Source organism: Archocentrus centrarchus, chromosome 10 (genome assembly GCF_007364275.1).
Source record: "Archocentrus centrarchus isolate MPI-CPG fArcCen1 chromosome 10, fArcCen1, whole genome shotgun sequence".
Taxonomy (NCBI): domain Eukaryota; kingdom Metazoa; phylum Chordata; class Actinopteri; order Cichliformes; family Cichlidae; genus Archocentrus; species Archocentrus centrarchus.
Window position 1 is genome coordinate 37,872,628 of NC_044355.1, and position 22,728 is coordinate 37,895,355.

The following is a 22,728-nucleotide window of genomic DNA, read 5'->3' on the forward strand; positions in this document are numbered from 1 at the left end:
TGCTGCTTCAGTGGCATATAAATTTGACAGTCATCAGCATAAAAGTGGAATGCGATGTCATGTCTCCTAAAAATTAATCCCATTGGAAGAAGGTACAGAGAGAAAAGAAGAGGGCCAAGTATAGAGCCTTGAGGCACCCCAAAAGTAAGGAGTGCTGCACAAGATTCAGCAGCTCCAATATGGACACAACAACTTCTCTCTGATAGGATAGGTAGGATCTGAACCAATCTAAAACAACACCCTTAATGCCCACCCAGTTTTCCAGACAGACGCTGTTAGATCCAACAGGACCAAAGCAACAGTGACCAGAGTCAGTGGATAAAAAAATGTCATTAAAAACCTGCAACAGTGCTGACTCAGTACTGTGACGGGATTTAAAACCAGATTGGAACACCTCCAGTTCCTCCACTTCTGCTATTCAAGACTCTGCGCACCAATCTCAGACCAAGGTATAGACTTACCAACACCTCTCAGCAGAAGATATGACATGGGCGGGAGAGGCAAACGAGAAAGAAATCAGTGAAAAGAAGCAGCACGCTGTATAAGATGGAGTTTGTGATGGAGTATTATGGGTAGGTGGAAGGCTGAGTAGAATGGCAATTCCTGAAAAACTTAAGCATCCAGCCATTCTTCCCAAGGAGAGACATCTAACTAAACTGCTCCTCCATCACATCCACACTTCAGTAGGCCCTGCTGGTAGAAATCAAATGCTTTCACAGTTTCACCAAAAATACTGGATTCCCAATGACAATTCCACATCCAGAAGAACCGTAAGAGACTGTGTATTTTGTAGACATTGGCACACTCCCCCTAGTGAACAGAAGATGTCCAATCTGCCTTACTTTCGTACATTGCCTGATAACCCTCCGTTCACTTACATTGGTGTTGATTATGGAGTCTTCTTTACTTGTCTTGTCACCAGAGCAGTGCACTTAGAGCTGGTTTATTCTTTAGACACTAACTCCAGGATCTCTGCTCTCTGAAGATTTATGTGCAGAAGCGGTCAGTGCAAAGAAATCTTCTCAGACAATGGCACAAACTTTCCGGGGGCAGAGCATGAATTAAAAGAAGAACTTGCTCTCCTGAATCAGAACCATATCCAGTAAGACCTGTCAATAAGAGGAATAAAACTGTCCTTCTATCCACCCTTGGGCTCACACCATGGAGGCGCATGGGAAAGACTCATCTGAACCGTCAAGAAGGTCCTATTCTCTGATACCAGAATGCAGATGCTAGGTGATGGAAGCCTACAGACTGTCTTGTGTGAGACAGAGAGCATCCTGAATAGCAGACCACTGACCTCAGTTTCTGTTGATGCTCACAATCCAGAGGCCCTCACTACGAAACATCTGCTGCTCTTGAAAGGAAAACCCCTGCTGCCACCAGGACTATTCAAGAAGGATGACTGCCGGTCCAGACGAAGATGGTGACAGGTGCAGTAGCTGCAATTCTGGAAACGATGGGTCAAAAAATATCTTCCACTGATGCAAGAAAGTCTGAAGTGGAGTGTTGTGTGGAAAAATCTGAAACCTGGTGGCATCATCCTGGCTGTAAATGAAACAACACCTTGCAACTCTTGGCCTATGGGAAGAGTGATAGCCACAACTGCCGACAGCAGAGGCCATGTCAGACGAGTGAAAATTCAAACCAGACAACATCTTGGAAAGGCCAATCACAAAACTATGCCTGCTACTGGAGGCCTGACTTGACTCTACTCTGACTCTTAAACTGATTAACTTGTGATTTGCACTTTAGAAGAAAAGAAGCCTTTTTTTCTTTTTCTTTTTTGTTGTTATTTTTAATGCACTTATGAAGAAGAATCAGAATTTACTTACAGACTAGACTGCCATATATAAACTGAATACTGGTAGATTATGCATTTCAGGGCTCCAGGGTCATTGTGGTAATTGTCAAATTATTACAGACAATTAGGGGCTGAAATATTGGAGCCATTTCTGTTTATATGATTTAGTAAATATTTGTTGTAATTTGTATTGATAAAACCTGCTTCATTTTGCTGTGTCATGGGTGGCAAGAGAAAATGAGATCGTCACTGCTCTGCCTATTGCAAGCTGATTTGAGGTGCACTGGGATCAGGTCAGCTGGTGAGGTGGTAGGACACAGCTTTTTGACCGTGATCCTGACGATTGTAAAGCCTTTATTTCAAGTGTAAATAAATACAATACAAAACATAATCAGCAGCACGGCGGCGCAGTGGTTAGCACTGCTGCCTCACAGTTAGAATAACACCTAAAAGGTCTGGGTTCAATTTGTGGAATTTGCATGGTCTCCTGTGCTTGTGTGGGTTTCCTCCCACATTCCTCCACTGAGGTTAGGTTAATTGGCTACTCTAAATTGCCTGTAGGTGTGAGTGTGAAAGGTTGTTTGTCTCTCTGTGTTGGCACTGTGACAGGCTGGTGACTTGTACAGCGTGTACCTATGACAGCTAGGATAGGCTCCAGCGACCCTGAACAGGATGAGCGGAAGCGAATGGATGGATGGACAAAACTTAATTCGCGTGTCCAAAGAATGAACTACTCCTGCTGAAGTGGATCCGAGCATTGGAGGCCGCACCAGTCCTGAATTCAAATCCTCTATCTGGCTTTTAATAGTGATCATATTCTTGGCCATCAATCTTGATCATTTAAATACAGGAGAGGGTAGCTAGGGCCCTGACCATTACTAAGGCTACATTCACACTGCAGCCTGAATGACCCAATTCAGATTTTTTATGAAAGACAATTTTTTTTTGCGTGGTCGTTCACATTCCCAAATATATGTGACTTGGATGTGATCTGTGTGTGAACAGCAGACGAACCTGAAAGTGTCCCGCATGTGCAGTAGAGGATGCTATAACGTCACATGTAGCAAGCGTGCTCAATGTTTGTGGAAGTCACACGTTTTCATTCCTGCGTCCAGACATTTATAGACCCTTTTACAGCCTAGGTCATCAAAGGATGCGCCGCATTTTGGCAACGGAAGTGAACTGCTACTCCATTCAAATCAAAGGAGACTGCACAGCGTTTAAACGTGATTTAAAAGCGATATCAGCATCAAAATGTCTGCTGCTGCGTGTTTGGCTGTCAGAATTTCTACTCTACCAAAAGTGGACTGAAGTTGTACCGAATCCCACAGGATCACAGCTGTTTGAGAGAAAACAGAGGACACGATCAGAACTGAGGAGAGGATCAGAAATGTTCATGTTTGAAGCGCCCAGTTTATATCAGGTAAAGTTATTTATCTATCGTTGTTTATACCGGGATGTCAGGTATCTAAAGTAAGCAGCATTAACTGGTAGGCTGTTTGGCTTTTAAACTGTAGTGTGGCGGTTTACAGGTGAGGCATCGCTGGACTCAGAGAGTCCTGATTTTTAAATTAATATTTATTTACACTATAGATTACAAAATGCAGTGCCAGTCAAAAGTCTGAGCAGACTCACATATGAATGGTTGAGTGTGTCTCACAGTGTGACTGGAAGAGTATATATATTTTTTTTTCATTGTAAATCAATAATATCTGCAGCCCTAAAATTCTTAACAAGCTAGAAAAGCAGTTTGATGAAGTACTCTCACTGCCATGCAGGTACAATCCGCTGTGAGGATGTAGCTCTCTGACTTGTTTACAGTGACCCGAGCCTCATACTCAGCCTCCTGTTTCCTTGTCTTTGACTTGGAAGAACTTCTGCCTTCAAGACACAAAACTCTGTGTCAGGATATTTGATGTTCGGTACACGGCTGCAAACATAATTGTAAGCATCCAGTGACTTACATGTGCTGCAGCTTCTCTCCGGTGTATATGCTGGGTTTCTCCACCAAATACACGTATATGGGATGCAGAATAGTGACATTTGTTGAGTATCAATGATGTGCAGGTCGGATAAATGTGACCTGGCCGTACACACTCAGGTCGCATTTGAAAAGATTGGATACATATCGGATTTAAGACCACATATCCAAGTGGCCTGGGTCGCATTTGAAAAACTTGTGTTGTTCAGACTGGCATGAAAAGATCGGATACAGGTCGCATGAGGGCGAAAAAATTGGATTTGGGTCACTTCAGGCTGCAGTGTGAACGTAGCCCAAGTTACGTCTCATCAGGATTTTAAGAATGAATTTGCTTTGAATGGTAAAAAACAAGCCGTGAGCTGATGCGGTGGTGAGTAATACTTTCATTCATCACTGGCACGTAGATCATTAAGATAAAGTCCTCTCTGGGCTTTATCTTTATGAGATTTTTTCCTAAACTGCAAACTTAATCTTTCTGAGTGCCTCAGAGTTGTCAAAGCTTCCATACAAAAAAGGAAACTGAGTAAAAGAGTGAGCTCGGCTCAGCTTGTCTGACTTACAAAAGTGCTTTCATTATGTTTTGATGGGTCCGACTGATACTGTCACCATTTTCAAACAAATCCACACCAGGCTTATCAACATTTCTTTAATTCTCCTTTATCAGAACTGTCACATAGCAACAGAAACAAAGTCATACACATTTCAGCTCCTTGAAAGAGAAGCTTTTATGCTCTTTTAATACATGAAAATACCCATTTTGTTCTGTCAAAATAAATACTGAAGAGTTTTATAAAAGTTGGGTGTTTTTTTTTTGTCTCCTTTGGACATTTTATGGGAGTTTTATTTATTTATTTTTATTTCTATACACATTCATGCTGTAAGCTGTGAACATACATGAATAAATTAAAAGAGTCGACATACAGCACCAGGCAAAGGTTTGGACCCAGACTTCTGACTGGTACTGTAGAAGTGATTCAGAGCAGGAGAAACATGGAATAAAACTGGCCTGTAGCTACTGTTTAAATCCTGCTTTAAGCAGCTCATAATACATACTTTTGTAAGTATTTATAATTGGGCTCAGCGTACTCATTTATTCTGTAAATCCCATCAATGAATTGTCCAAATATTTATTGGAAATGACTTTGCAAATGTATTTAGTCTGTCTTTCTTACAAAGCAGGACTTGGACAGTAGCTGTGAAATGCTGCAGCTGAAGCCCAGTAAACAATAATATGGAGCGGTTTCCATATTCTGCTGAGAACTTCAGTTCCAAAATGACTTGTGAGCTTATATGAAGTAAAGAATCCAGCATTAGGAAATAAAATCATCCAGAAACCCACTAACTGTGGTGGATAAACTGGAGTTTATGAACATACTGAAACATTATTACAGTCATAGATTCTTCCCCACACAAACTAAAATGAAACGTGCCATCTTGGAGATGACTTCAACATACACATGTGGGGTATTTAGGAGGCTAAAGGCTTTTAAAGGCTACACATTTACAGGCTATAAAGGATATTGTACTTCGAGCAGAATTAAATGCCTTTGTTTTTTCCATCCTCCATCACCACACCAGCAGGGATGATGGAGTACCTGGAGGTTGGCAGAGGACTCAGATAAAATACATGGTTGGTCTTAGTGGTAGTGCTGCTTTCTGTCTCTAAACCATAGATCTATTTTTTAATCACACTTCAGTATTTATGCTTTTATTTTAATTTGTACTTTTTGGGGGAAATTCTGTTTGAACATTTCAAAGTGGCTGTAATTGTTGTGTTGATGTGTTGCATGCTGGGCTGTATCGGGAACAACTGTGATTGCCAGTGTGAAGCATATTTGCAATAAATTGACATTTTACTAAAATGTGACCTCACACATTGCACACTGTGAGGTTTTCCTTTGTTCATCTCTTTGCACTGAAGCTTTCTGCATTACATTAGCTAAAATTCAAGATATCAAAGTGTGGCACAGCCGTGTTTTTACATTTCTCTCTTAATGAACAAACTTTGAAATTACACTCCTTAGGCTTCCCACACATCCCAAAATGACTTTAAACCACCACAGAAACCAACTTTTAGTCACGCTGTTTTTCAGACCTCTCGTTTCTTAAACAGCTACAGCCATAGATCTTAAAAACCAATAAATCCTGGGGCTGCATGGACCTTTTGTCCTTTTAGGTTCTAGTGGTTGTAGAAACTGTCCTCTGCACATCTTTTACAAAACTGAACCTTAACCCCCCCCTCCCGATGATAATTTTGGAAAGCCATGCATGTATCAACCATATTGCATTGGTCTTCATCTCTCTGGTAAAGAACACTAACTCTTAGGCAATTACAGCTCATCTGCAGGACTCTGAGCCTGATGATGTGTATTCAAGCATGTAGCATTAATGGATCAAGATGTTTGAAGACTGTTGGAGTTCACAAAAATCCACATTTCCTCAGAGGTGGATGGAATCTGTGTTTCATAAAAGCAATGAAAAAACATGAAAGTGTTTCCATTTTGGTTGGACAACAATCTTCAGAGCTACATGACCCCTCCGATTTCACACATGCTCTCCAACTACACAGCTTTTTTGCATCTCATAATGTATTTGGTACATTTCCAAAAAATGGTCTTCTCGCAGATTTTGGCTTATTAAATTTCATAAACGTTGGTGAGCTTGAGTTTATAGTTAAGAAATTTTGCATACAGCACAAAAATGTACAAACATCTTAAGACATGAACGGACACACAACGCCACCAGCACACTCACAGATGTCAAAGAAAGTGCAGTTTGGAAAGTGAGAGCAAAACTGACATGACACTGGATGTCTATCTCCTTTTACACTCATGCAAAAAGAGAGGTTTGTTTGAAAGGGAACCTGTGGGTTTAAAGATGCTGAAAACATGAATATGATTGCTCATTAAAAAGGCTGAATCTGCGTTTCTTTAGTACAGTTATTTCATTTATGCTACAGTCTTTGTTTCTGGCTTCTTGTGGCCTCACTCTCCAGTGAGACGTCACATTAGTGAGGGACAGATCAGCGCTGCTTAAAGCTGGAATTCAAAATTTAAAGAGAAGCGATGTTGACCATCTCAGTTTGCTACTGTCCTTTACTTCTCCTACTTTCCTCGTCCACACACTTGTCACTGACACCCAACCTTTATATAGTATTTTAACTGTTATGCTTAATTTAATATAGACTTTCAGCAGTGTGTGGAGTCTTTAATGTCTCTTCACTTATCTTTTTTTTTTTTAACCAGCGCTGTACTGGTGATAAATGGGGGCTTGTCCGGGATCCAAGTTAAAATTAAATGAGAAGTGTGTGTGTGTGTATATATATATTATATATATAATATATTATATATATATATATATATATAATAGTTTAGATATTATTAGGATAAATAAGGGTTACCACCAATAGGCTACAGGCTTTAATGTATTCTTGTATTATTTGCTCAATCAAAATGTATTTATTATTTATATATTATTTATAAAGAAAATATTCAGCTAGTTCTCTGTTATCTTTCAATTCTTGCACAAGCCAGTGATGTTTAGCCATACCTCAAAAAAATTGCAGCACATGAACTGCACATTGAATTTGGAGGGATTATGAGTTTGAGAATTACCAGATATTTCTTATCAACTTCAGAAAATATATCAGAGTATGATGGGTGTGAATAATGAAAAACTTAGTGAATCACAGAAGTTTATGTGCTTCAATTATGGAAGATGTTACAGTTTAAAAAAAGAACCTGAAACAGAAAAGAAAGAAATGCATGTGGGTGTTTATGAGAGCTAAAAAGTAATAAAACAGACACAAGTCAGAAGTTATAGAAGCTTTCCATAATGGACCATCATCGTATCAACTAAAATGCAGCATTTTTTCAGCATCCATACAGTGAAGTCGTCCTGTGATGACTTCATCTGTATGCATGCTGTTATCTCTCCACACCACAAACACAGATGAACTTTTCATGAGAACTGAACCAGCAGCAGAGAGAAACTGGAGCTTTGAAGCTTTTCAGAGAATTTGCACCTGAATCGGTGGACTCTGTTTAAGAATACTTTCCATGTACCACAGACTCCTTTGGTTGTATTTGCTAATATCTTCATGGCATTCCCCTATTCTCCCATTCTCCCATGGATCAGAGCACCATCTGATCCAGTTACAGGAAATTTCCCCTAATTGCAAAGGATTGTGGGAAGAGGTGGAAAGAGTTTGAGACCTGAAAGCCAACTGGTTTTCAATTTTGGATCATTGAGTGTAACAACATTATGAACTAAGGTCTAACCACAGCCTGGGTATGTTGTTTTCTTATGGGTTATGAATTTTGGGGTTGGTATAAACATGGAATAATAAGGGCTTCATTTCAGTGATTTTTTTTTTTTAACTTTAAAGTGATACTCAATTCCGAAAATGTGCATAGGATCATAACATTCCCACATTACCAAGCCTTACTGTCTATTCACATGCCAAAATATAACTAAATAACTGTGTTTATTACAATGCTTTTATGGGCTCAGAATGGGGTAATTTCACCATGTGCAAAGCAAACGTTTGCAGCACTCTTTTAGCTCAACTGTAGCATACATCCATGAGTGTGTGCGGTGTTGGTGTCAGTTATAAATTGTGCATCTGCATCGGATATTTCCTCTGGCTTCCAACACTGGGAGTTGTCTTGGGTGATTTGTAATTACCTTTCCATGTCAAGAGCTTTTTGGCTTTCCTTTGTGCTGGAGAATCAGCGCTCAGCAGTGCTTTCATCTGATTAAGTGATCTGTGTTTGTCCTTGTGCAACACTTTTAGAAACAGATTCTCTTCTTCCTACTCTGGCTCAGTGTGAGATTAGGTTCAGTATCTTTGAATTTTGTTGCTTTGTAGTAAAGGCCATAAATATCCTCTTTTCATTAACTCTTTCATTAACCAACAAAACAGTGCTGTGGAGCAAGAGGACTTTTTATCAGCAAACACAAACAATCATTTCATCTTTCCTTCAAAACCACGTTCTGCCTCCCGGTGAATGTTTCCAGTAAAGCAAAAGAAACCAAAAGCAGAACCTGCTTCGTTCAGAACAGCATTAGAACATCGTTCGTTTCATTTTTGGTCACAGTCAAACCTTCATTGATGTTTCTTTCAAATTGAAGAATATTTTGACCACATGAGGACCAAAAATCTCCACAATGAACTCACACAAAAGAGCCCTGCTGACAATAAAAATGGTGACGTGAAACACAGGGCAGAGACGGGGCAACAGCAGCTTTAATTTGACATTCAGTAATCACTCACCATTGTCCCTCCAAAGAACATGATCTGGATCTGAAAGGTGTTTCACTTTCTTCTCCAGCTAGGTGCTAACTTTGTCTGCATTTTGGTGCTGGGCACATTTTTTTAACCTACTGCATTAGACCTGCTTGTGAGCAGAAATTATGATGATACTGTATATGAAGAACACATTGCAAAGCTGCACTTTTTGCCTGTGAGCAATATTTACACCTGATAGAGTCCTTTCAGCCACCTTCAGTACAGATGAGGGATGCAACACTCAGAGTTTGCAATGATGAACTTATGCTTATGCTTCCTCTTACACTGTATTCATCACACTCTTATACAATCATTTATTCAATGTCCTGTATGTTGTAGCACTGTTTCTTTGGTGCTTCAGGGGGCAGCATAAAGGGAAGGTTAGCATTAAAGAAGATTCCTTGACTTACTGGCTTATTACACCCAAATGGCGCCAGCATTAAATAGTAATTTGTGGACTGCAAATGGAGACTAATCCTGCAGTGAGATGTAGCATGTCCTTCAGGGACCAATGAGGCGAGGTGATGGTTTGTATTCTGAGGAAGCAGAAGAACAGTTGGCTTTAGTGTTTCACCAGGTTTCATGAGTACAAACAAATGGAGAGACTTCTGCAGCAATCTTCATGAGAGCCTCCGAGGCAAGCAGAGACGGAGGGAACAAATGGTGCGGTAGGGTGGAATGGATGTAACACGAGGTGAAGAGGGAGCTTCATACATACTGAAATCACCTTTGAGTTCACTCATAAACACATTTGAAAACATACATCACCCTCAAAACTCACACAGACTGAAACAACCTACGCTTATAATCACACAGACAATGAAAACCAGCACATATTGCTCCGAGATCATCACAATTCCCATCGAATCATTCATGAGCAGCCAGTGAACTTCTTATTTTGGAACTTACCACTGAGAACAAGCAGATGAAGCTTCATGGCGTTATGAACACAGCAGCCTCTGTAATAATGCACTTTGACAGTTTAAATCAAGGATTTGCTTTCAGCTTAGTGAGAGTTTAGCAGAGCTGGGAAGCTTGGACCTGGGAGACAAACAGGATTTTGAGCCTTGTATCAAGGCAAAGACACAATGTTCAGCAAAAGAAAAGTCCAGAAACTGTGCCTCTTTGCATCAATAACACTTGCTTTATAAAGGCTCATTTTGCCAACTGATAGTCATTTTACAAGGAACAGCATTCTAAAATTTAGAGTCAATCTTTTACATTTTTATAGTGGAAAACAATGGGGAGCCTCTCATCAGAACCACAAATACGTCCACTGTATGTGCATTAAATAGCTTTGGTGACATAATTCACTTCCAAGATTCCTGGCACAGTCATTAATCGTACAGACTCCACCAAAGCTGCCGCTCGTCCACACGGCGAGCCGGACTTCACAGAAAGCAGCCAGCGGGCGTGCTGACGGGATCACAGTCACATCCTGGCTCTGCTCTGCTCCACTGGGTCAGCTCAGCCTCTGTGGGCCTGCAGGCAAGAGAATTAACACCACACAGTGCTGATTTTATATTCTAGCCTCTGGCACCTCATTGGAGACTGCAGGTCAAGTTTTGGCTGAGCTTTAAAACCAGATGGACCATTGGCAGTGTCCCCATCTCTTCTCTAGATCCCTGACGTCCTTCCTGGGCTCGGGTTTGGAGCCCTGCCGGATTCGTAGCATCTATGATGGATTTTAGCTCCAGACGTGTGAAGGCGGCGGTGCATTTCCATCGACTCTGTGGAGGGACAGCGGGAGCCGAGGCTGTTGGAAATGTGACTGTGGAGTCGTCGTTGGTCACAAGCACGACTCATGGGACTCTGTGTGGGTCTGCAGGGACTTCTTCTCCTGCTCGGCATGGTTCCCATTGTGAAGGACACAATACCTGAGTGCAAACAGAGACAGAGGGGTGGTTAGTACCATTTAAGAGGTGAAAAATGAGATTCTAAAACCATAAATAACCAGCCACTAAAATAAAAAATCTGTGTTATGGCTCATTTTAATTACAACTCTAGCTTGACAGCAGCCTGTGAGGCTGAATCTGCTCGTGCTCACAAAGAGACTTTCCACTGCCCGCGCTGCTTTCACTGTCCACAGCATGTCAGGGCTGTAAGACAAATGGATAACTCATATAAGCAATATAAAAGCAAAATAATCAGGACATGCAGAGGTAAAAACGAGCACTCAGTGAGGCTGTTTGTCAAGCTAAAAACTTTTCTAATGTACGTTTCTGCTGCTTTTCCTGCTTTATTGTCATATTTATGTTGGATATTTTGGGGTTTGGGGCAGCAGCAGCATCCAAATACCAGCAGAGCTGCTGAAAGCTGACACTGATTGGGCCACCGCAAAAATCCATGAGATCACCAGTGTAGTGAGGGAAGGGGGAAAAAAAGCACCTGAAAAGTGGAGAAAAGGTCTGAAAAGAGAGGTCAGGTCTGAGAGAAAGTGTGTGTGTGTGAAATTAAACATGAAGACCACCAGAGTACTCATCTGTCTTCAGGTGAAGCTTTGTTTTGGGCTCTGGGATTGTTGGTCAGAGATAAAAAGCATTTAGAATTTGTTGAGCTGGATCTGGAAAGTTGTGCTGACACTTTGACTGTTTTATAGACCAAACGGTGAAATTGCAGCCAAACATCAAATCTTACTTCACTGAAAATAAGCAGAAGATCTCATATTTGAATATGTTTGCATTTGTTTCATCTGAAGTCTGCAAAAAAAATTAAGGAAAAAAAAAGATTTCTTTCATTAATGCATTTCATCGTATCAGACATTTACCGTACGTATAAGCCCTTTACTCATAGACTGGGATTTCTCTGGATATCGGGTTTTTGTAAAGTGGGAGGCAGCAGCCTCAGTAGCTGCTGTGGATCCTTCTGTCTAAAACACGCCAAACTACAGAAGACTGAAAGCATCTGAGTGCAGTGCCACTGTCCTCCACTCTCACTGCATCACCATCACATAAATAAAGCGACGATGACGACCTGCTGAAAGGCCTTCAGAGGGTTCTTCTAACCTCTATCACATTTACCACTTTCATAAAGGCTCGCCAAAATCTGAAGTTTACAATCAGTACCAGACCTGTGCCGTCAGTTTAGACCACACGAACCTCTGTAAAAAGAGGATATACTAGCTACTGCCTAATCTCATGATGGAAAGAGAAGCATTTCTCAGAATCATCTGTTTCTGCTTCCTGGAATCTGGGTAAGAGGAGGGTGACAGAGAGAAGCTTTTAAAGCTGACAGCAGTCGGACTTTCTTCCAAGACATTCTTCAAACTGGGATGACAATAAAAACCAGAAAGAGGAGGCAGAGATGTCTGGGAAGGCTCTTAATGTGCTCTGAGTCTGAGCTCCACACACCGACGTCATTCAGTGTGTTCACGAGCAGAGCAACAAAACACACCGTCTCCAAACTCACGACAACATCACGACAAAAAAAAATATATGAAACAAATTAAAAAAGGGAAATTGTTTTTCCAAAATGAGAAACAACTGCACTTCAATAAGTCTTCTGCTTCTTGGTGTAATATTAAAATAATGACAGCTGTTGGAGGAAGTAGGCCTCAAACAGATGCAAAACAAATCTGACACTGGCTCAGTCATCATCGGATGATCTTTATGACCTCGTTCGCTCATAAACACCAGCAGTGGATGGAGGTAATATGGTGACTCTTGAGATTTGGCGTTATATTAATAAAATGGAATTGAACTGAATTAATAAACCTTTGTGTTGATCACCTTGTGCTACATAATCCTGCATTTAGGTTTTCTAGCATCATATCTGGACTAATTCAGTGTGTGCTGAAAGTTTGAGAGTTTATATCAAACAAAGACAAAGAGACAATAAAACAAACTGACCATTATTAATAAGAGGTGGATCAAGATAAGAAGCTCAGAAAAAAGAATAGATTCAGTTATAACAAGTGAAAGTGTGCCATCTCAGCTATTCAGCTAATAATCATTTTGCCAGATGAATATCAGTATGTTATTCTAACATTTCATATAAAAATAATCAAATCTGAAAAAACCTTCCCATCTGACCCCCTCAGAACAAGCCAGTAGTTCTGTAACTGAATTCCATCTCAAATCATCACATTTTCTGCTCGACCATCACCGAGTTTCTAAAACATTTTTGGACATATTTAATGATTTGTGTGAATTTTTAGCTTCATGTATCAAATATTTTGCAAGATATTTGTTTTTTTTTAAAAAATGGTCCATTGAGCCAGTATGCTAAGAGGTATTAATGCGACAACTCTACAAGTTCTGAAAATACAGGAAAGCAAAGGTAGCAAAACAAAACCAAACACTACAAACATGATGTCTCTGTTCCAAGAATTATGGAAAACACGCATATATTTAAAGGTATTTTATATATGGAGCTAAAATTTCACAGCAATCATTATATATATATATTCAAACCTTTTTATGAAAATCAGAGATGGAACATTAGAAAATTAGGATATCTTGATCCAGAAGTCACAGCTACAAGATGATGCTGCTCTCTAAATGCAGGGAAAAGCAGACCTTCACATGCTCTAACCTGTTCTGATCAAGCTGATATTCATAGTATGAAGGTAAAATTTTGCATGGCTTCATTAAATATACTGAAGTTACTGCAGAGAAAAAATCAGGAGGTTGGGTTGAAGGCACCACCTGACTTTTCATGGAAGGACCCTAAAATAAAGTGAAGTCTGAGGCTGTTTGTTTCCTTGTTCTTCATTTTCAAATTTCACTGTCAGAAAGCCGAATCGGGGAGCAGATGTTAAGCTGCGGATCCTGTACAGCTGAAATAAATAAAAAGGTTCCACAGCTCACATCTGTGTGTCTGTGATGGTGAATGAAAGGAAACACATCTACTGCACGGTGATAATAAGCTCAGCTGGAACTGTTGACGCGAGCAGCTTCGCTCTGGATAAAGAAACAGCACCAAAGACGAACGGGACACACACAGCACTGCTATACGTGCAGCACATCATCTGCTCAGATAAACAATGTGACACTAACAAATGAAATGTGACACTGGCTCACACTGCTTTCTTCTCACAACTGCAACAGAAGCTGCTTTGGCAGCCATTCTGGGTCTCACTTGTGCAGTGTAGGAGTCACACCTGAGCACACACCTGTGGGCATGCATAGACTAAATAATTACATACATTGTGTGTGCATGCAGACAGTGTGTGTGCCTCGCCACAGGCTAAAACCATTATAAGCTGTTTATGCAAACCCCCTGACCAAACACACTTCCTGCTGACAAACTGGCCGTGAAATGCACCTTCCAGTCAGCCGCGAACATTTAGAGCTCCTCAAACGGAACCAGGCTGCAGATTCTTGTCAGAGCAGAACCCAAAATTGCTGCCACATTGGTGTTAAACCCTCGGCTCCCCACGTGAGGGGAAATGACTAACGGACTTCCATGTTGTTCCTCATGCACGTTTTTCACCCCGTCTCCCGTGTTTCTGTCGGTCTTACTCACTTTCCTTTTGTGTTTTGGTTAGTTTTACTTCCTGTCTTTGGCTGTTTCCCCCCCAGTTAGATTGTCTCCCCGAGTATCACAGCTCTGCCATTAAGACATGTCTGATCATTACAATTCCATATTCAGTTAAATTAAAAGATGTGCGTAAGACACCTTTTATTTTAGTCCCGGTGGTGTTTAATGGTATCAGGGCAATTAAAGAAAATAATAAAATAAAAACAGAATTCAAATTTCTGAGTTCAACAAGTACAGGGTTGTCTAGTGCTCTCATCTTACTACAACTTAAAACCCAACGTAAGGACATTTGTGTTTGGTTGACTGCTTCTTCATTGTAACAATGCTTCTTGGTGATAAATTTCATATTATTTCCCCTTTAAATGGAGCCACATTGCTGTAACCTGGCTGCAGCTCAGGAGGTGGAGCAGGTCGCCTACTAATTGGAAGGGTGGTGGTTTGATCCCTGGCTGCTGCAGTCTGCATGCCAAAGTATCCTTGGGCAAAGTATTGAACCCCGAGTTGCTCCAATGTGTTGGTCAGTGCGAATGTTAGAAAGTGCTCAGGGGTAGAAAAAGTGCTTGTGTGAATGAATGAGTGAATGAGGGATACAGAGTAATGCACTTTGAGTGTCTGTAGAGCAGAAATGCACTCTAAAAGAAGCAGTCCATTTTTACTGTAGTGTGACTGAGCCACTGCTGTCTGCACAGTGAGGTCTGAGAGCTTCCAGCACCTGATGATCTCTTGAACATGACCTGCACCACAGCAGGGGGCAGGTAAATCTGATTTATGATTCAGGTTATCTTTAACTATTTAGTTGTTGAAATCTGTGGAGCATATCTACCTGTATTCCCATGTTTCGTCTGCATTCCTGGATTTCGGCCTGCAGGTCTGGTTTGCACTTGGTGCAGATTTTTCCTGTCAGTCGTGATTTTTCTGTGAGCCTCAAACTGTACTTTTCTGTTTTTTTTTCCACATCAGCTTTAAATTAAAGCTTGTCTTTTGTTTGCTATTGCTGCCTTTCAGGTCCTGCATTTGTGTCCTCATGCTGTATAGCTGTAACAAAGGGTCTATGTCTGTGTATTCTACGCCAGCGCTGCATTATGTGAGCAGTGAGTTTGTCTCTTTATGTGTGTATGTGTGTGTGCAACAACACAACAACATGCTTTGTCCATCAATCATCAACTTCTTTTTTTTTTTTTATGTTCTGATTCTTGAAATGGCCAATTGGACCCATGAGTTAAATGCACTCACTTACTCAAAGAGGCGGACTTGAAGGTGGGCTCTTTACAGGTGTGCTGACCGCAGGCAGGTGGGCAGTAAGCTGAGCAGCTTTTCCCATTTCCCATCCCAAAAACAGTCACACGGTCCAATCAGAACATATAAATCGACCTTATATTGATCAAGTAATTTGTGTAAAAAAATTGCTGCTATCATAGTGTGCATTATAGCATGATGTTAGCTGACAGTCATTAAAAACAGCAGGTGGGCTGTTACTTGGATGACAAATACAACTTGTACATAGGAAGGAAGTCAAATGGAAAGATCTGCTTTGACTTGTTATGTAACATAGTGCAAGATTTCTAATAAAGACCTTCAGAGGATCTATAACGAGCTGTGTATTTCAGTCGTGTAGCTTTATTCATTAGAATCAATAAAATGTCTCAGCAGCAGTTACATTGAAAAGCTCAAACTGTGGGTGTATGAAAGCCTCAGAAGAGGAACCAAAGAGAACGAAAAGTTTCGAGCGCCGCTCAGGTCTGCACGAGCAACAATCCCACAAAAAGCCGCACAGGAAGTTCGCTCAAAGCAGGAATCCACTTTCATATGGGATGAAAAGCAAATGTGAAGCAGGCTGGATCCATTCTGTTTAGTTGTGGTTTTATTTGTACGCAGCTAAGCCAACAGACCAACTGACAGAGCAGGAGACAGGATGGAGATCTGTTTAATGAGGCCAGGAGAGAGCGGCAGAGGGACAGAAGGCCCGGATTACAGGCAGACTAAACATTTCTGCATATTTTGGGCACCAATATGGCAAACATTCATCTTGATGAAGTGCCCCTGAGCAAAACTCCGAATGTGCCGAACAGCAGACGTGTGTTCCATGTGGAGAGGGGGAAAGGAAAAATTTCTCAATGAAGACGAATATGCAAATCCAGAAAACAGTGAAATACATATTTCATGAGCTGTCATGTGTACTGCAGCCAGTGCGTCACACTTAGAGCTAATAAATAACATTTCCTCTGTGGGTTCAGGGGGAACTTCATGTTGTGCTTCTTAGGAATTAAATGTGAAACGTCCCGACATGAATGCAGGCTGAAAACGCAGAAGTTTGATTTGAGAGAAAATCTTTCTTGAGGGAAAAAAGAAGAGACGGTGATGTCGGGCTTTCTTTGTGTCCCAGGAGAAGAAACCTTTTTATGATACAATTTTATTTTGAATTCATTTTACAGCTGAAATCAGAAGAAAGTTAGATTACTTATACAGTATGACTTTTTTTAACAGTTGACAGTGTGAGGCCAAAACTCTGAGCTGAGTGCACGTACAAGTCTCACAGCTATAATTCATATTCTGCTCTGTGTCGGCTCATTTAATGCTCGCCGAATAAGTCTGCAGATGTTTCTGACGCTGACGTTCACAGTCACACTCTGCTGCCCTTTCTCAGTATCACTCAGAGGTGTGTTCCTGGATGAATAAATAATCAATAAATAAATTTGAAAGTTACATCATTTGAGAGTTCAAAGCTTCAAGCCAAGCAAACTGTTTAATGAAGCCAACAGCAAGAATGGAGCCAAACGCAGCGGCAGGTTCGTTACGCTGTCAGAAGAGTGCGGCAAAACAGCAGTTTATGGGGGCGTGGCCAATCTGGCATCATGAAGTACTCCATGAATAACACAGAGTCACATCCCGACCTTTAGCTCGACCTTTTCACCTGTCATTTAACGCCATAAAGCAACAGGGCCATTTTAAACTCGACAGTCAAAGGAAGACAGAGACGGGAAGACGCGCAGAAGCACTGTCCTCACCTCGTGCAGAAAAATGATATTGTAAAAAGAAAAAAAAATAAACAATAAAAAAAAACGAGGATGTGTTACTAAAAAGTAATGAGCTACTATTAAGGACAAAGCAGAGGATACGTTATACAGCTTCATCACTACAACACTGTGTGACACTGAAGGGAGCAGCTGGAGGAAGAAGCCGACTCTGTACTGAACTGTCTCATGTTCGTGCAGTTCCCCCTTTAGCTCTATCAGCAGCGGCTGAAGTGCTCGAACTCAACTGCATTAACCTGAGAATTAACCTTTTAGAAATGAACACTGTTTTGATGACATGGAAAACGGGCTTTGCTTTGTTTAGTCGGTGACTGTTTAACGGAGACTTCCACTGGGTCTGAACACAGGAGGCCCAGAAGCTTTACAAAGGTTAATTTCTGGGTTAATTTACAGGAGTGGAAGGAGATGCTAGGAGATTATTTTTTAATTTGCTCTGCATATCCTCCTGCATGTTTTAGTAGCCATTGTTTCAGATAAGTTGCTCTTAAAAAGTTGGACAGTTTTTAGCAAATCCAAAGAAGCTGGTGAAGAGTTTGTGTGTCTAAGAGTCAGCACAGCAACCATGAAGAAACAACACATTTTGGAGGTTAAAATTATAATAATCAGCTGTTTTTGTGTTCTGGTGTATCTGGTAACTTTCAGTACTGAGATAAAAAAGAAGAGGAAAGGGGAACGTTCTTCATTTAGTCAGCTACAGTTATCCAGATCTTTTACTGTTACACTTATATCCAGAACCTTTACAGCAGGGGTGGGTCACACCAATGAGCTCATAAAGAGATGAAATTCATCTCACCACCTGATTGGTTGTTTGGCTCGTTTAAAAAAAATCCTTTCAGGGTGCTGGCCTGGGGTTGAACTGGTGACCCAGATGCTGTAAGGCTATTGCAGAAACCCGGGTTCAAATCCGCCCCGAGGCCTTTTCCCTGCTCTGTGTCCTTTTCCGTCTTCTTTCCACTGACCTGTCACAAGAAAGGCTAAAACTGTACTAAACTTATAAGTACAGCAGCAGCTGGATGAATGACCCCAGATGTGTTTGGGTTAGGTGATGTGATACTGTGGAATACTTCCTCTGTGAAACACCACTGTTGTCCACAGTCTTAGTGGTACTGCTGGTCTGGGGGCTGTTTTCCCTCGTTTGGTTCTGTTACATGTAGAATGTGCTCCGTGTGATGGCACATTTATTGTTCCCATCATCAGCTGCTCGCTCATACTCTCTCCCCATCGCTGGTGCTGATTGGCTGCAGAGGCTCCTTTTTCAGGTGCACATGGTTCTTACCATAGAGACAGTTTTCTCAGTCTGGTGTGGAAGAATTTTACTGACCAGGATACAGTATGATGTTGGGCAGCACGATGGCACAGTGGTTAGCACTGCTGCCTCACGGCTAGAATAACATCTGAAAGGTCTGGGTTCGATTCCACCTTGGCCCGGGCCTCTCCCTGTCTCTGTGTGGAGTTTGCATGCTCTCCCCGTGCTTGCGTGGGTTTCCTCCCACATTCCAAAGACATGCACTTACTGGGGTTAGGTTAACTGGCTACTCTAAATTGCCCATAGGTGTGAATGTGAGTGTGAAAGGTTGTTTGTCTCTCTGTGTTGGCCCTCTGACAGGCTGGCGACCTGTTCAGGGTGTATCCTGCTTCTCGCCCTATGACAGCTGGGATAGGCTCCAGCCCCCCCGCAACCCTGAATAGGATGAGTGGAAGTGGATGAATGAATGGATATGATGTTGTACTTCTCAAGCATTTCCTTGAGATTACCGGCCGGGAGGCCCCCAGGAAATCTTTGGAGTAAATGACTGTTTGTCACCATTTTAGTTACAATTCAGACAGAATTCCTAAAATGATATCAGCACATCACAGCATACTGTGACAGAAACACATGTCCTGATGGTCAGGGTTACTGATTTGATATCAACAAACTGAACAAATGTTAATATTGTGCAACAGTCTTTGTTTCCACTCAAATTCCTGTTTGACTGTCAGGAAAAATCCCTGCAGCAGCCGCTGAAATGTTCAATCATTCTTTTTTTCCAGTCAGCGTCTCCACAAATGATCCAATCTTCCACTTCTGCAGCCTATGTCGGTATTGCCCGTGGCCCCCCTCCCACTCACACTTTCTCCATAACCACTCTCATCCCCACTCTCCATTGCTCTGCTCCTTCTGATGGTGCCACTCTTTCTGTCTGAAGTGATCGCCACAATCAGGAAGCTCTCGTCTCCTGTGCTGGGGTTTGTTTCTGTTCAGTTTAACACTTGAAGCAGTAAGTGGCCAGTTACAGCCATGCATTAAGGGAACCAAAGCCAGCTGAGAAATGAGAACTCACAGCACATCGGGATGCTGATGAAAGCGGGAGGGGCAGAGGACGAGGGGTGATAAATATGAGAGGAATACAATAGGCAGGAATTTGAATAGGAAAGAGATTGCACAGCATTGAGCTAACAGGAATGAATGAGATGGAGGGTTTTATGCAAAAATTATTCAAACTTCACACCCACGAGGAACGTTTGTTTCCATCTCAGATCCAATATGAATTAATGAGAGGACTGAACATGGCGAGAAAATACATGCATATTTTACATGAAGTGCCAAAGTGAACTTTTTTGAACTTTAAGAAAGATTTATTTGTAACCAAGGAGGATTAGGAGTCTTCAGTGTTAAATGAATGTCTTCAACTCAGCTGCAGTAACACCGGTTTGGGAGAAAACAAAGAGAAGAGGGCAGGGGGAGATAAGAAATTAATTTAAAAAGCACCTGCACCCTGCACAGTTTTACCCCTGAGCTCGGAAAAAAGAACCCAAAAACTTCCTGAGAAAAAAAAAACTTCACTGGCTTCAGAGTGTCAAAATCCAAAAGGAAAAACTCAAAGTGCTAAAGCAACACTGCTGACTTCAGGTCTACTGAGGGAATAAGAAGTTTGGACTTTAGTAGGATTAAATCTCGTCAGCTGTTTTTTACCCTCTCTTATTCGATAAAGCTGCTCAGAAAGAAGGTCAGACAGCATTTGGGATGACTGAGATTTTTAAAATGTGCCAAAGAATCCAGTCTGCACCAGGTAAACAGACGGAGAGAAACAGGAAATCCTGGAGGAATGCAGCTTCACAGACATACGATGGAGCACCATCAACATTTCATATACGTCTGCAGGATGGAGGCAGGAGGTTAATGAGAAACTGGTATGAAGCGGACAATGATAAGAACTTCTTTCAAAACTTTGCACAATCAATGCATGCTTATCCTGGCAGCATCAAAACCTCACACGAGCTGAAAAGAGCGGGAAAAAAAGCTGAATCAAAGCCCCATCACAGCCTGTTTAAACCTGAATGGATCACTGGCTGCTCAGCTCATCTATGATGTATGAATCAACACATTTAACAGTGAATAGAATAACGACTTGTGATGCCAGTTGTGTTTATAGTGCCAGACAGAGTCTTGTAACCCGATTAAGCTTCATTTATTCTTTATTTATTTCTCCTCATTTATCGGTTTGATTATCCTCTGTGACCTACTCCTTTCAGCTGGAAATACATCTGTGACTGATTAAAGGTTCATCTTGGACAAGCCTGCATGAATGTAAACTGCAGTTTAAGTTTTGGAGTCCAAAGAGCTATTTAACGGTGTACTACAGAGATGCACGGTCCCCTCCTGCCAGCTGTCACACATTTACTAGAAATCATTAAGTGCCACACATGCAGACAAAAGAACGAAAAGGCACTTTTAATTCTTCCTGAAAAAAATTGAACTGCACAGTGACTGCACCAAACGAAGTATAACAAAGTATATGAAGTATAAAGTATAAAGAGAAGAACAAACCAAACACACAGGAATCAACTGAGATTATTCAAGAACAAAAGGATGACCAAACAAGAGCTAAACACACACAGCAGGCAGCTGGATGATCAGGTACATAACACAAGAACAAACCTTCAAAATAAAACAGGAAATTAACTTAAAAAGGGAACAAGAATAAAGTGAGTGGACACAGAACAGGAAGACGTTAAGGAAAGTAAGAACCAAACAAGAACTGAGAATGAAGAAGAAGAAGAAGAAGAAGAACCAGCTCTGTGGTGCACAGGATAAAGCCGATGAATCAGCAGCATGTTGCAGAGGTCAGGAGTAGGCTGCTCGTGCTCTCTCTCAGTGTGACAGACTTGCTTGCAGCCTGTATTTGCAGTGGCCCCTTGACCTCTTTACTTTCAGCAGCAACTTTTAGCACTCTCAGGTCAGACCACACTCATCCTCATCCTCCAGTTTAATCTCAGTCACACTCTTGGATGTACCTGCACAGAGCGTAAACACCTGTTTCCAAACCACAGCAGTCTGAGCACATGCCTCCGGGACCAAACTGACTCGGGACACATCAAACCTTCTTCATGTTGCTTGAGTCCAGCTTTAAGCATCATAAACAGACATACTGAGTGTGCAGTTCAAATGAAATATTTATGTCAAAATATTCCATTCCTGCACCTCATTAAGTTCAACAAAGTGAAACCAAGAAGTTTCACAAAGACTAAAGAGAAGGTCTGTGTTTGGTCAGCGTTCCCTGGATAGACGCTACAAACGGCTCATCAACAAGCTCAACATGACACGTTTTGTCCTGCAGTGTTTAAAGCAGAAAACAAAGAAAGGTGAGAAATCCGCTGTGCTCAGAGTCTCCCTGCAGCCGCTCTGTGATCAGCGTGTAATACATCACTATCGTCTCTGCCTTCGTCGTGATAGCCAGCTCCCCCGCTGAGCTGTGTGGGATTAAAGTAGAGCTCGCTGTACAGTATAAAGCATCGCTCTCCGCAAACTACAATCTTCTCTTTTCTGTCACAAAAACACCAGCTGAAATTTGGGAACTTAGTTTCCGAGACAGAGAAGAGGAGAGGGTGTCCACCACGACCCTGAGAAAGCCTTTGTGTACTTACTGCTTGTGTAGCATGTGTATTAAAATGGACAGGTTATTTTTGTAGGTTTGTAGGAAAGAAATGTTTTTATATAGCACTCAAATCTGTTTGCTAAAACTCACGCTCTACTTCCTCAAACAATCACAGTTATTTTCCACAAATCCAGCAAGCAGAAGGGTTCTGCAGGCAGGCTGTCTTTATTGCCTCTGTTTGATAAGTACAACTGGACACAGTCCGTTTTCAGCTGCAGGAATTC

The 22,728-nt window shown here is 41.5% G+C and overlaps 1 protein-coding gene across 1 annotated transcript in view; it reads right to left on the reverse strand.

Annotated features, from left to right (window-relative positions):
• Nucleotides 1-9,015: 9,015 nt before the first annotated feature.
• The window catches only part of htr4 (5-hydroxytryptamine receptor 4), a 197,088-nt gene continuing 183,375 nt past the window's right edge, over nt 9,016-22,728 (reverse strand). Inside the window, exon 7 of the mRNA XM_030739983.1 lies at nt 9,016-10,952. Coding sequence (XP_030595843.1) covers nt 10,865-10,952 — 88 coding nt within the window. The 3' untranslated portion in view covers nt 9,016-10,864. The remainder of the gene's footprint in view (nt 10,953-22,728) is intronic.